The sequence below is a fragment of the Tachypleus tridentatus genome, chromosome 10, assembly GCF_004210375.1.
Source record: "Tachypleus tridentatus isolate NWPU-2018 chromosome 10, ASM421037v1, whole genome shotgun sequence".
Classification (NCBI taxonomy): domain Eukaryota; kingdom Metazoa; phylum Arthropoda; class Merostomata; order Xiphosura; family Limulidae; genus Tachypleus; species Tachypleus tridentatus.
Genome location: NC_134834.1, coordinates 144,023,162 through 144,039,701, shown reverse-complemented (window position 1 = coordinate 144,039,701; position 16,540 = coordinate 144,023,162). Strand labels below are relative to the sequence as shown.

At 30.2% G+C, this 16,540-nt stretch overlaps 1 protein-coding gene across 9 annotated transcripts in view; it reads right to left on the bottom strand.

Annotated features, from left to right (window-relative positions):
* aPKC (protein kinase C iota type) overlaps positions 1-16,540 on the bottom strand; it is an 81,453-nt gene that overhangs the window by 28,605 nt on the left and 36,308 nt on the right. For all 9 annotated transcript variants that reach the window (XM_076464213.1, XM_076464215.1, XM_076464212.1 and 6 more), the window contains 7 exons: positions 14,390-14,551; positions 13,714-13,811; positions 12,791-12,927; positions 9,194-9,279; positions 8,560-8,647; positions 7,288-7,413; positions 6,810-6,889 (listed from right to left, as the gene is read on the bottom strand). In XM_076464213.1, coding sequence (XP_076320328.1) covers positions 6,810-6,889; positions 7,288-7,413; positions 8,560-8,647; positions 9,194-9,279; positions 12,791-12,927; positions 13,714-13,811; positions 14,390-14,551 — 777 coding nt within the window. The remainder of the gene's footprint in view (positions 1-6,809; positions 6,890-7,287; positions 7,414-8,559; positions 8,648-9,193; positions 9,280-12,790; positions 12,928-13,713; positions 13,812-14,389; positions 14,552-16,540) is intronic.

Here is a 16,540-nt window from a genome sequence, read left to right as displayed (position 1 = left end):
CCAACTACAGACAGTAGATGAGTTCAACTCTATATATAGATCACTGTGTCTGAAAGATAGGAGGTATCCAAGTGAAGCTACAATCACATCCTGGAACACTAGAGATGGGATGATAGAGGTAGCACTGTAGACAGCATGGCAGCAAGTACAGTCAGCTTCTTTAAGACTTAAATGCACATGCTATGTCATGCCTACTTCCTGTCAAATTCTAAGAACAGCAAACACTTACAGCTGATGTAAGCACCCAAAGCAGTTGTGTTATAAATAACTTTTTTTTTACCTTATACTCTGAAGAACTTTCATGGTCAAATATAAAGGTAACATACATGATTGTATAGTCTAAAGTTATGTTCAAAGCAAGCTACTTACACAGATCAAACTTATAATGAACAGAGATGGAATAGCTCATTTAATAAATTAATTATATGTAATGCATGTATATATATTAAAGACTAGTATCTTCTAACTGGGGGAAAAAATACATCACTTCTTCAACTGGTTTCATTTCTAAGTACAAAACTTCACATTTAACTAAGTTGTGGTTATTGCATACATTGAACACCAGGTATAGCTTGAAAGCAGTGTGTGAAAAACATTATAAAAAAGAGGACTATTCCTAATTTATAATTTACCAATATAAAACTGTTTTAATCTACTTTAAAACAATTTTTCTGCAATTAGCAGTTTGAACAAAAAAATATATATATAGTTCAAAAACCAAACATTTCTCTTTGGCAATGGTGATGATTAAAAAATATGTTTTAAACCTAGTTAAGAGCAAATGAGCTAAAGAAACTTAAGAACCACAACCAGTCAAGATAAAGAATGTCCTCTAAAAACTTCATGAATGTATACTTTCAAATTTTTATATAAAAAGTAGTCATACAATCTAAGTTTAATGTATTCATAAAGATACTTCTTAACTTGATTATGAATATCATTAGATAAAAATGAAGGTTACTCGATAAAAATCAGTAACTTGAATGTTTAGAATAAGAACCAATATCCAGTCTCCAAGACATATTGAAATGAAAACTAACATTTAAATTTGGCACCAGGAAACTGTAACAAACACTTCTTAGTCACCTATTTGGATACGACTTCTGTCAAGACAATGAACTATTAAGACACCTCCTACAAATGAGAAGCTTACACATTTACCCATTCATACACATTCTATATAGTACACAAGTCATGTCATTCAAATCACAGAAGCAACATATACTTGTGTGTGGTAAACTTATCAAGGGAATGAAGGTATTATGTCAATTTAATAAACAGGTGAACAATAGTTAAAGGTCTTAGACATGTTCTAACTGTATCCTATAATTAACTATACATTTCCAATAATTTTGGAATTGTTAATGTTCAGTTTTTTACTCAATTCCTACCTATTAAGCTTAGAAATTTAATAAAAATTTTAGCTCAACAACAACTTTGAAATTAAAATGTGTAGTTTTACTGTTACACATCCAGTTAATTAAATACAAATTAAATAAGCTATCGATTCTACTAGCATATAAAAGCAAAAGCAATGTTGTACAGTTATTAGAAGAGACTTAGAATTGTTCCAAAATAACAGTCATCATAGAAATTGATATAAAACTTCAATCTAATGTTATGTTACTGCTGATGAAAGGTCTCAACTTGACTTTAAGTAGAAAACTTAGACAATACACATCTGGAGATTTTAATATCACTTGAAAAAGCTATATGTAGTGTCTGTTGGGAAGAACATCATGAAACCAAAAAAGAACAAACACCTCAAAAAGCTTCACGCACAAAACTATAGAAGACAATGATACCCCAGACAATGTTTTATCCTCTACCAACCAACACGCAATAAAATTTACAAATCACCAAGAATATAATCAGATTCACCAATTAATCAACAAATACCCACTTAACTCACAAAAGTATCAACAGCCACTGAACAAAAGATCTTCAGATGGCATCAGATAAAAAAATATCTTAACTACACATAGAGATCAAGGAAAAGATGAAATCTCACCAGCAGAAGCAGCAGCTATAAAAGATCTCTGAACAAATGACAATTTAATCATAAGAAATTCACAGGGAAAGGTTTTGTAGTTTTAACCAAAATCAGTGAGAAAGGTAAAATAGAAGAACATTATCAAACCACTTCCAATAAAAAATCCAACAAAGACAAGCAAAAAACCAAAAAGATACTTAAATATGTAAAAGAAAAAAGCATTTTGGTGGAAAAATTGCTACAGAAATTAAAACCCTCCCACAGACATATATTGGAACAACACAGACTCCCTGAAGACCATAAACAAAATTTATTTTTAAGACCTATAGCATCAATGATGACTTTGCATCAGAAACCATATCCTGATTATTTCACTAACTATTTAACCCATGCCCAACATAAGTTTCATCACACAACACAATACTAGAGAGCTATTAGAAAAGATACTTGTATACACAAACAAAATGTGCTGCTCCAGTTTCATTTTCCTTGTTGTAATTGCATCACACCCATCCAAACCCACAGAAGGTACAGGAACATCACTAGCTTCACTTCATCAACACATTTTCCCAGCAAACATAACTTTAAAATTCTTGATTTTGTTCTACACAACAGTTATTTTAAATTTGGCGACACTTTGTACAAACAAAAGGAAGGGTACCAATGGTTAAAACAGTTGCATTTGTTATAAAGATTTATACATACACTAGAAAAAACAGAAAAAACAGATTTAATACCAGAAGTGTGATACAAATAAATCAATAATATATTTCAGACATAGGATCATGGAAACGAAACAATACAGCAGTTTTAATGTTTCCTAAACTTCCACCTCTCAATTATGTTCACATTAAAACTACACAACAGTAGCTCTAAAATTTCAAGATGAACAAACATGGAGATCCATTAATAACAAAGAATGTTTCTTCATTACAGAATGAATCAAAAGGAAAACAATAACAGAAGAATTAAAGAGAATAATAAGAAACTCCACCATGCCAAACAGTACAAACTGGCTTGAAAACAGTATTATGAAATGAATACCCCAAGTATTACATCAAATGTTTTCAAATCACAAAAAAGCAAACAGCAACCTCCCCCCAAAAAAAAATGCATGAAAACAACTACAATGAACATTCCTTTCATAAACAACCACAACCAAGATTTGTAAAGCCATTAAATAATCTCAACTGAAAATCAACATAAAAACCAGATAAAACACTGAAAGAATTTAGTTTATTCTTATAAATATATGTTAAAAACAATGCTACACCAGAGAAAACAGAGCAGGATAAATCATGCACAAAGATGTAGTTATTCAAATCATTTGAAATACATGTGGAGATGCATATACAGGAGAAATTGGAAGACCTTTTAACACATCTATCTCAGAACACATAAGTGCATTGTATATGTATGATCAACACAAAACTGCTCCAGCAGAACACTTTCTATACAATAGAATTTCAACCACAGAAAGCCCTATTAAAGTCTCTAGATCACAAACAGATTTTAAAAAGAGAAAATATATGAAACCTATTCTCATCAATGAAAAAATTTCCAAAAATAAACACAATGAATGGTACATGTAACTAAACAACCATTCAAAAAACAACACATTATACCATACCTTGACACCATTATTGTTAGTCTAACACATGTTTACTATGGAGTATGACAGTCTTACAACTTGTTTTTAATACCGCTTATAAACATTGTATCATCCCTACTTATTTTCTTACCATACTCTACTTTCTATCTATATTTTTATAGCTAATCATAAAACATAGTGGTCTCTCTTTTATATTTCATAAAATAGTTATATATGTAATATAGCTGTATTGTTAGATGCACATTACAGCAGACTCCAGAAATAGAACATTACAAGCACCATTATAATTTAATGACTATTCTTATACCAAACTGTTGCATATATTAACCCTGAGGAAGTTGCAAAGGCAAAACCTTGGTTTGAAATTTTTTTTAATACACATCGAGAGTAAAGGTCCATCTCTCTAAATGTTTTTTACCAAAATACTTTACTTAGCACTTAACATAACAAATAATTTTTGTAATTCCAGTTTGTTTTATTTTTGTTTGTTTTGCTATATTAAAAATATTGAAACTAGACAGCATTAATTAACCTATTTTATTAAGAAAATTTTATTTAATTAAGATGCAATGAGATGTTAAAGTTACAGAGAAACACAACACAATGGGTCTTTAAACACATAACAACAATGAACTGACATATCTACAAGTAGACTATTCAGTACAAATCTGGTGATATTCGTGACTAATAGACATACAGGGTGTACCAAAAGATTTAATAAATTTTAAACAAAGGCGTATAAAGATATTTTTATTGTTTTATGACTACTAAAAAAAAATAGGTCTGATTCTTCAGTTTCAGTAAAAGTTCATCTATCTGTTAATTGTATGCTTGTAGTATTTTGTTTTCATTGTTTTGTACACAGGTTAAGAACTTTAAAACACCAGATGGCAGGGATTGTTAAGACTGTGACTTAGGGTGCCAGTCTTTAAAGTGTGTTCTTAACAGAAATTAGTTTTATTCAGCATACTGTTGCCCAATGAAGGCTCTGGTAAGAGACTTGAAAGCTCACAGTGAAATCTACACATTTGGTTAGATCAGTATGAGCATGAGCTGTCAAAAGTTACATTTAAAATTTAATTAAACAACCATATTATTAATGTTAATAAACCTGGCATTGAAACAATTTATAGTTCAATGTTTTATATTTGCTAAGTTTTAATTACTTAATTTATAACGGAAAATTTTAAAATTTTTAATCTGCATTTCTCCGTGTTGTGTGATGCGTTTCCTTGCCAAATTCTCCTTTTCAGATTTTGTTTTTTTCCCCTTTACATGGCTTTTGGTGTCTAAATTTAAGCTTCTGATCTTTTCTATTTGTTAAGCCCACCAGTGAAAATCCTATCTGATCATAGCTTTGAGGGAATCTTCAAAACCATGTGCCCTTATTTGAAGGACTTGTTTGTAACCAATAGAAAGAACATCTCCCCCCTACATAGATCCTGTTACAGTTATTTCTTTTTAGAAGGAATTTGGTTAGCTTCACTTTTTTTTTTTTTTTTAAATCTGTGATTGCTTCTGTTCATCTCAGAACAGCCAATACAATTTTTAAACCTCTTCATAGTTTAGTTAGAAAACCAGTTACATTATAGCAATTTTTTTCTAATACATATTTAAATGTTACAAAAATTTTTTATTTCAAGAAATGACTTGGAGAAAATAAGAATACTTTAATTATACACCCTCAGTGTACAGAGTAACATGAGAGGCAACAGTTTTGCTCATGACAGTTGTATACTTTGCCCACTTTCCTGACTAACTGCCTTTAACAGTGAATAGTGATTCAAAATACCAAAAATAGAACAATAATATTAATATAAAACAGATGTGAAAAGATTAACAGTTGAAACTATGAAGATAAAAGATAAAAAATCTAGCAAATGATTCATTAAAAGAAGAAATAAAATAATAATTTAATACCATATTCTTCAACTTCTCATTTCACTTTACACTGATGATTTACAATAATGTTAGGGTAGAGAAAAAGAGAAAATATGGTTTTAGGTTTTACTAAAAAAAATACTTATTTAGAAGGTGCTAAAGGTTTTGCAAATGAAATATTAACACTAAGTTGAAGGCAGTTGCTAATCATGATGATGAAACTAGATCTAGAAGCAATCTTAGAATCTAGGCACTTCCAGTACCTGGAAAAATAGAGTTCAGCATAAATACAAGAATCATTGATTGAGTCAGAGAATTATGCTTCTGTCAGCTAATCAGTAAGTTATTCAGGTTTGTTAGCAGTCAACGAAATTTCTTTTAAATGTTATCAATGTATTAGGTCTTCACTAGTTTTGGAGTTTATGTGGAAAACTTTAAACAACTGGGCTTACAAGTGAAATTGGCTGAAGTAAATTTTTACTGAGGAAATTAATTAGGTATTACATGGACAGGATGTCTCACTTTTTTCACCAAATAATCCAAAGAACCTACTTGCTCATGAAGAGAGCACCCATTAGAATAGTATTTTTAATCTTAAGATGAAACCTGCTTTGCATTCAGATACAAATATTTAGTAGAAATATTTTATCAAAATTTCAGATCTTTTTGTGCATGTTTACAAAAACTTGCCAGATTTTTGTGTGTGCACAATAATTTTAAAATTGTAATAAACAATATGCATTAATTTACCTATCTTACAGGTTTTAAAAAAACAATAATACAGCACGTTAAACATCAGTAAAAAGAGAGTATACATACAATCACATTTTTCTCTTATTTCACATTTCTTCAGCCATTTTTTGAAGATCACTTAACTGTGAACCTAATTAGCCTAACATCACTGTGAGCACAGTTCAGCCTTTTGTAAACATCTTGTAAATCTTAAAATGAATTACATTTACAATTTGTCCTACTTGTGTGTATTTATGTATCTTTGCAACAACAACAACAAAACCACAAACTGAAAATTCAACATGAGTGATTAGGTGACTGATATATTTTTATCCATTTTCTTTTTGCTTTAACCCTAATGCATCATTCTCAGAATTCGTTGGCTACTGAAACTAAAAATCTTTATTTGTGAAAGAGAAGATCACATATGACAAAGTGACACCCCTGTAAACAGGTGTTTTATATTTAAAGTATAAAAACAAGTCAATGAAGGCAAAAAATTAAAAAAAAGCATTTTTATATTTTGTTTAAGATTATGACTATCTGATAATTGTAAAATCCAAAAACAACTTATCCTTTTACTTTTCTCACCTTATTCAGGAAACCTTTCAAAACTGATTGAGCCTTAACAGAAATTGAACGAGGAATACGGATGGTTTTTTCCAAGATCACTGGAGAGAGATTTTATAACGTGATGTTAAGTAAACGTAATATTAATAATGGAAGTATCAGCTTTGAAGAATAACATGTGTATGGTTTGTTCTTAGTTAGTCAAAAATGTGTTATTAACACAAAGAAGTTTCCAAACAAAAGTTCACCTGTAACAGTAACTACAAGACAAATAGTGCTGATATAAATAATCCTTCAAAGAAAATAGAGATTTCAAAGTTATTAGTCCTTACACATGTAATCTTTTTATGCACAAGAAAAATAAATAATTATGAGGACAGGTAAAACTCAGAACAAACACTTTACTGGCATTTATCTAATACAACATTAGCTGTCATTGGACATTAGCTTTGCTTATCTATTATATTAAATGTATAAGTATAACAAAATTTCATCAAACCTTGGAACAAGAAGTCTTCAGTGTTCTGATCAGGATTCTCTGCTGCACCCACTATGTCAAAAGGTGATCTTCCAGCTAACATCTCGTACAATAAAACTCCCAGTGCCCACCAATCCACACTGAAATCTACACAGGAAATTAATTCTTAGTTTTTTTAACATATTTACTTGACAGGGGAAAGTACTGGAACACAGATGTGAAATTCTGTTTATTAACTCAATTAATAGTTTGATGTGATGAAACCTAAGAAAATCATCTCTTTCATTGAAAAAATTATTTTTTTTTTAATGGCATACTTTAGACAGCATACAGTCAGAAGTTTGGACTAAGGACTCTTAGACAAATAAGAAATATACATTTACAAAATTAGTAAGCTGTGTATTTTTCCTTATAGCTAAGCTACATTGAGCTCTGTTGGGGAGAATCAAACCCCTAATTTTAGCATTGTAAATCCAAAGACTTATTGCTGTCCCACTGGAATACAGCCAGCTGCTAGAGAAAACATTATTAATAATGTCAAAACATAGACTTATTATAGGATTTTAACTATATGTTCCTTATGGGTTGAAGAAAGTCAACTCATCTAAATCATGGGCTACCATGGAATATAAGTTGCCCAGAAAAACTTTTATATACCTTATGACAAGTGAGAAGTTTAAATTTTAAAGACAATTACCTAAAATTAAAGCAAAAATTATAAAACTAGTAAGCTATGATACAACCTCAGTCACTTAAAAAAATAAACAAAAAACAGACTACACTATGAATTAAAAAATAATCTTTGATCTCAACATATGCTCTTGTCCAACAGGGAAATGACTAAAGTGGTAAAACAAACAACACATTTCTCTAGTTTTAGGAGTAGATCCAAATGATTCTGACTTATACATAATGTTTCTAGTTAACAGTAAAATGTTTACTTTAAAAAAAAAAACGTGAATTTTGTGCAAAGCTACACGAGAGCTATCTGCACAAGCCATCCCTAATTTAGCAGTGTAAAGACTAGAAGTCATCACCACCCACTGCCAACTCTTAGGCTACTCTTTTATTAATGAATAGTGAAATTGACCAACACATTATATTGCCCCCATGGCTGAAAGGGCAAGCATATTTGGTGTGATGGGGATTCAAACCTCAGATTACGAGTCAAACGCCTTAACCTACCTGGCCATGCCAAACCTCTAAGGAACAAAGAAAGACATAAGAATAATAATTCTCATATAATATATAACCTAATAGTAATATAAAAAAATTATGTAAATATATCTGTACCATAGTCCTCTCCTCTTAGTATTTCAGGAGCTATGTAGTTGGGTGTTCCACAGAATGTATTTGTAGTGTCTCCTGACCTGATTCCTTCCTGATAAAATATATTTATCTATAGTTTATTTCTTAAACTGCAGGATGAACTAATTATAATGTAGCAGAATTTCTGTTTCCCATGAATTTTATATTTTCACACATATAGGGTTAATTAACAGAAATCAAAGACATTTGGTGAAAGTTGTGTTATACAATTTTTTTTAAACAACTGTCACATCTGCAATTTAATGAATCCTAAAATATGCAGGGAAATGATAAAATTCAATATTTCAGATCAATCAGAGTAACAAATAAAAGTACTTTTACAATGCACAAGATTTACCACTCCATTACAACTGTGAAAATACCCAGTCATTTCATTAGACATGTTGTGAAAATGTCTAAACATTATTTGATTAGAAATGTTGTGAAAATACCAAAACATTGTCACTTATGAGTTTACAGGATACAAAGTGTTTGTTTCACAAAACACAAATTTCTTTTCTCTACTAACAATAAATACCAATGAAAAGCTTCATGGTATTTGTGCTACATATATTTATAAGTACTTTTCCATTACGATGACTCTTTAAAATTCACTTACTTTACACATTCCGTAGTCTGTTAACTTAATGTGTCCTTCATGGTCCAACAAAACATTGTCAAGTTTCAGGTCACGATATATAATTCCTGAAAACAACAGAAAAACTTCTACAAAATATGTAGCTTCAAGTGGGCGTCAAGAATTAAGTACTATCCACATTATCCATCACCAATTTTGATATGATAAATTAGAGCAGTAGTTCCACATTAGTTCGTTGACCCTTTCAAGGTTCATGAAATGTTTCAGGGGGCTTATGGAAAAAAAAAATCCGTAATGGCAGAAGCAAAAGTGTTTGCCCGTATCCATTGCACTAAGTAAATTATAGCTTCAAGACTCATGAGAAATAGAAAAGTGAAGTGAGTGGAGGGGTATTTTTTGTTGTATTTTAGAGGCAAATAGACTGCTAATGTTACTTTTAAAATTAAGAGGAAGAACAAATTTGGGCTTAATCTAGGTAACACAAATTACAAAAAGTGAAATTGTAGAAGTGTTGCTATTTTCATAATGTAATAATAAATAATAATAATAAATAGCATCTAATAAAAGTGTCATAAGAAAAACAAGTTTTATATTTCTGAGATCAACCTCTTTTATAATTTATATTCAAGAAAGACAGAAAATCCCTGAAAAATATTTATTTTTGGAAGGGGATTCATTAGATTTGGTATTTTAATGAAAATTGGTAGGATGTTAAAGTTTGGAAACCAGTGAGTTAGATGGAAAGCAGCTAGTCAGAAGAATCCATTCAGTTCCATTTAATTTGGCAGGTATTTGTATTATAAACTATTCAATCTCTAAAGGAATCCAAAACAAAATATAATTGAGGGGTGTTCAGAAACTTGCATTTCTTTTCACCACACTCAAGGTTTAAAGATAATTTTATTAGCTCATGGTAATAAACATACTTAATAAACCAAATATTGATGAGTGATGATATTAACTTGAAACTCAATAAGGAAAAAGAAAGGAGACAAGCAAAAGCCAGAGAACAAAAAACAAGACTGTGAAGTGAACTCTTATAGCAAAACAAGGTATGTGGAATGCAGCATAAATGATTTAAATGTTCTCAATTTTGTTGTATAAGGAGAACAGGGTAAAAGCATTAAATGTTAATATTAAGATATTTTTTATGACAAACCAACAGCCCCAAAGTGTTGACCATAATTTTTCTACAAGGGGATGTTAACCAAATCTATTTGGTCCAGCATGCTGACCTTTAGGCCTGGCTAACAGCTTATAAAACCAAAACAACTGACTAGAGGAACACCACTAAGATCTGCTTTCTCATGATTACCCAACCATATCAGTCAATACTGATATTTAATATTAGTGCAGGTAAGGTACTTTAAAACTGAAACAAATTAAAATTTAAACTTACAGGTGATTTTTTCTAGTTTTATTTATAGCAAAAAAATTGCAATTAATACAGAAAACTGATAAAAAATAAACCATAAAAACTATTAACCTCGCATTAGTGCTTCTCAAATCATTAGCATGATAAAAACAAATGCATACATTAACTTTTGAACTGTAACATACAAACATAATTATTAGCTCCAACACAAAATCAGAATAAAACTTTTCAATTTACTTTATAAAATACAGCCTAATAACTATCATCTCAGAGACCAAAATACAGATTTCAGGTTCAAAACACAACAACAAAATGTAGAAGGAAGGGGATAGTTCCAGTATAACAATGGCTCAAATTTTGTGTGCTTCATCGGGCACAACCATGTTATGACAGCATGAGTTTTATAAACAGACATATCAGGCCAGCAGTTTAATATTATTCATATCTGTGTATTCGTAAAACATAATTATTGTACAATTGCTTTAAATTAACATCCAAAGGCTACTAATATTAAGAAACTAACACAAACACATAACTGTTTTAACAAGTTTAATAATAAATCTGACTACTTTTGTAGAATGGTATATGGCAAGAGTGAGAGTTGTGTAAAGATGGCAACTTTAGCTGTCATAAGAAAAATATGAAATTCAAGCAGCGAGTCTCACAAAATTCTATGTAACAAGAAAAAATGTTTTATACTACTGGCTACAAAAACAAGAACAGTCAACAGCCAATAGTGTAATTTTTCCTTACATCTGTTTCAAAATGACATTACTTCACCCCATACAATGAAATCAAATGGTTTGTTCCTAACTTTTCACTTATTTGCAGAAACAGAAACATAGAGAAATAGAAATAAAGGCTGTGAATAACTTATTATGATTTATATCTAGATGAAAAAAATCATACTCATAATTAGTCATACCATGCTTCCTAAAACAATAAAAATTTTGATTATTTTATTATGTAAGTTACGATATTTAGTAACCATTAACTGGTTATATCATCTGCTAATAGAGTTAAAACCAGCACAGAGTTTATGAGACAATGTCCAACTGAAAGTGGAAGTGGTTTACAAGATTAAAAAAAATATTCCTTTTATCTTTCAAGAAAAAAATACTAAATGTGACACCTGCAAAATTAAATGCAACCAACATGAAAATGAAAACCATGGTAACACCCTAGCAATATAGTTTCCATTACAAAAAGTTTCTTCATAAGCTTTTCATGTCAAAAGAATGCCACCATGTTCTCCATGCTTTCAATAAGCCATTTGGAGTATAAGGGTGATAATTTTTTCAGTGCCCATTTCAACACACCAACTGAACAGAAATCTACAGATACTGCATCTGGCAACTTGACCAGTGTGTCTTTATATAAAACAGCACAAACACCCGTTTCATTTTCCAGCCGTTTGAGATATGTAACAGTTGAACAGATGTTATGAAAACTACTTTTGTACCTGTTGTGTCACTTCTTCAGGTGTAGAATTTTCTTCATTGTGTTGTGAAACATATGAGAAGCTTTTGCAACTGACCTTTACTTATCAAGGTTGAAGAATGGCTTTTTGCAGGTTTTGTTAGTCCTATTGTCTCAAATTAACTCACATTCCTTCTTTTTTGAATGCTATTAAGCATAAGGGATATCCCCATTCTGGAAATTATAAATTTCTCAATCTGAATCTAGTTCATAATCTGAATGTATGGATATTTTGTGTGAGAAAGGGCTGTTACATACCCTTCCTACAAATGATCAATTTTTGGTAGCACTGCATCATCTAAGAAATACCTAGAAGCATGAAAATAAAATTCCAATAAATGTTTTTTACAGCATAAACTTTATATCTTCCATGGTTGTTAGATAACTTGCCAAATTACATGTTTTATAATTAAGATATATATAAAAACACTCTTTATAAGCTTCTTGTTTTATCTTTATTTACTAACACAGACAATTTTATAATGCACTTCAAAGATATTTGTTTTATAAGTGTATAGTTTTTCTTCAACTATTAATTGGGCAAAATATAAGAGCAATAAAACTTGTGTAAAACACTCATCTAGAAAACATTCACTGCAATAATTACACATGGCATCAAAATATGAAATCGTTTAATCGTCATTAATAACGCTCCTTAGTAACCAATACTTTATTATTAGAAAAGCCTACTATCTTTATGTTTATTACTATGTTTATTATATCAGTCTTAAAATTTCAAAATACTTACAATACTTTCCCCTCACCTCTTTCATGAAGGAAGTTCAGTGCTAAACAAATTTCTGCAGCATAAAATCGAGCATGTTCTTCAGGTAATCTTCGCTGTCGCTGCATGTGGAACATCAGGTCTCCTCCTCGAACAAACTCGATAACAAAAAACAACCTTCGAGACAAAGCAGAAAATCATAACTTGTAGACATAAAAATGCCAAGTCTTTTGTAATGTCTTCACAGATCCCTAAATGTGTAAAATAATGTCTTATCTCACAAGTGATGTTATTTAGTGAAACAATTAGATGTTTCAATGCAAAATGAAGTTGAATAAGTTTTAAGTGGACAAGACAACTGCATAATAAAACAAGAATATAAAAGTTTTTTCTCAAAAGTCTCATTTAATTATATAATCATTAAAAACTAGGCTTATTTCAATGAAAACTAAAATAAATTTTAGGAATTACATGTAATTGAAAGCACATGTTGATTTTACAGATAGATATACAATAAATGTATTGTCTATTGCATAGTTCTTTTCTAAGCAGTGGAGAGCTGAGGGAATAAGATTTTAAGTCATAGCTAAACTTAATTACATCTCACAATTAGCTTATATTGTATACTTGTTTTTGTTTTATTATTGAAAGCTACAATAAACTCCTAACATTCTTTGCCACTTAAGAGTACTTAAGCAACCAGAACTACATCTTTCTACTTGCATTAAAATCACTATAACTACTGTTCAAAATTTTAAGAAAACATTGAACTTTTTCACTTCAAAACATATGCTTCAAACAGTCAACCAAGAAGAGTCCTTCTGAAGATGGCAGCAAAATAACAGTCAAAACATTTAATATAAACTAGTAACTAAATAATAATGAAAATTATGTAACTGTATTTAGCTGATATTACAATTCCACAATTTTACTGCTGATAGTTCTACGTAACTTAAGACTTACCTGCTGGGGGTCTGGAAACAAGAATGTAGACCCACTAAGAATGGATAATTAGAGGCAGTTTCAAAAACATGCTTTTCTGTCTGTACCCAGTCAATATCCTACAACAGAAATTACTGGATTCTCAGCATGAACCATTAACTATCACCATCATGATAAAAAATGAGTTATTCTTTATTTTATAGTTAGCAAGATTGTGTTTCCTAGTGTGTATAGGTTTCAATTGAACACACAACCCTATAATTTCATAAAAATAGCAAATTTACAAAGACAAAATTAGTGGAAAAATAATTTTTAAAAACACCAATTATTTTATTCATCTTGATGTTCTCAGTAAAGACCACTACAAAACTGGTTCATTATGGACATTCCCTAAACTTAGACAGTTGACCAGAATAGTCTTAACACTATTTAAAAACAAATAGTGTACTTTAACTCAGTGGAATTTTGATAAAATTCTACATTTCTCATCCAGCACCAATGCTACTGTAACATAACAAGAAAACTTTTTACAAAGAGTACTACAACAAATGATGTACTCACTTTCCTTATTAACCTTAGTATATTATCCAGAAATAGTGCTTCATATAATTCTTTCCATGCAATCTAGGAAATTACCACTTTTCCGAGACATTTATTCAGTTTCTGATAAGTTAACAGAAAAGAAATGAATACTTACTTCATCATCTGTAACCAGTTCTTTTTTGATCACCTTCATGGCATATATTCGCTTTGTCTTTTTGAGTTCAACCATTAAGACTTTAGCATATGAACCTCGTCCAATAACACGCAATAGGTCAAAGTCGTTTAGGGAATACTGACTTGATCCAGACACATCACCCTTTATGGAAAGAGAGAAAAAAAACAACAAACAAACAAACAAAAAACCTTAATGTTAATTCTTCAGAAATATCAGAATTCATCAGAAAGCCTTCAGAAAATAGTATTCTTTGTTGTTTCATTTAATATCATTTTGCAATGTCACAACTGAATTAGACATAATCCATGCCTGCTTTAGGGAAATTTAATGAAACAAGAAACAAAGAAAATCTCTCTGACTGATATTTATTATAGGGTTCACACAATAAATATTCCTAAACATTTTTTTAAAAGAGGAAAAACCAGATTTTGAAAACCTATAACCAGGGGTATACCATCTAAACTACAAAAAGTACAGTGGATAATACACTGGTCATATAAACTACATAATGAAAATATACTACAATTTGTTCCATTCTTTTCAAGTTTTATTTGGTATTAAACAATAGGCACAACTAAAACTATTTATTTAACAATATTATTGTTTAGTTTCATAGTAACCAAGTCAGCAGACATCTTGAGTTCACTATTTATAAATTATAAAAGAGTAGATAAAAACAGATTAATTGAATATCAACAAAGATAAAAATTGACCTATTCATTCCAAATTCAAGTAAAATGTTTTAATTTATATCTCTGATCTTCCTTGCAATACAAATGGTATCTTTAAAATAATAAAAGCACATAAGAAAACACTAAAAAGAATACATTTTCTAGACTAAGTTACAAAAACTTAGTGTACAAATATAATTACAACACATGCATAAAGCATAATTTATATCTGAACTTTTGAAAAGCCACAAACTTATTCACTGATTTCATTTTTAACATGCAGATTTTCATGCATTCTAAATGCTTACACAGATCTATTCTATTGAAAATGTTTGCATAAAATTACTTACTCTAACTTTAGTCTACATATCGAACAAAACTAATCATTTAGAAACTGAAAAATACTTACACATGTACATTTTGCTACACATAATTTACAGCAATATTCAAACAGCATATACACATCATACAACAACCATTTCAGAGTACTCTTCAGTTTATTTTTCCATGTTATAATAAGCATGGTCATGCAATTTGTCACTCCATTCATAGAACAAGACAGAATGTTAGTAACATTTTGGACACAGAATTCTCTTCTTAGTGCTCTTTGTAAAAATGAAAAGCAAGTTTGTTGAAATTATGTGGTGGGAAAACAAAAAATGGTAATAGAGAGGTTGAATCTTTATGGTTTGCATCAAGGACAAATTGTTTAATTGGCATCTATTATAAGCAGCTTTATCACACAGACAATGTTTATGATGAAATTGTGATGATCAGGGTTGCTACAAAAGATATTGTTGCAATATTGGGAGACTAATATTAGGTTATTGAAATTCTACAAACTCAAGTTATGAAGTTTTATTTTGTTTTGAATTTTGCAAAAAACTAAATGAAGGCTATCTACAAGGATTGACCATCACTTTATAATTCCCCAAAAGCTAAAACAGCAAGCATGTTTGATGGAGCCTACAACCTGCAGATTGGGAATCAAGTGCCCTAACCATTTAGCCACAATAGTGCTCTACACCAAATGGTCAATATAACCAATCATAGGATGAGTTAAAAGGTTATGTATGCCATTTGGGAATACTTGCTTTTAATTACAAATACAAATATTACTAAAAAGAATAGCAAAAAGCAACTACAAAAAAACAGTAAAGACTAAACAACTTACCAGAGATATAAAGGAGGAAACCTAAAACAAATACCACAAGTTGACAGAATGGAAGACTTTTAGAACTATAGGACAGATAAAGATTTGTTTGAAATATAAAGTAGGAAACTAAAAAGAAACAGCAAGTTGACAATGGCATTCAAACTAACAGAATGTTAAAGGTAAGTAAAATCTTAAAGTGAAGTTTAAACCCTTAAAGGAAGGTCAAAACATTGTTCTCTGCTTTATTAGTAAAAGTGTTAATACCCATACCAGCCATTCTAAGATACAGGCCAAAGATTATGT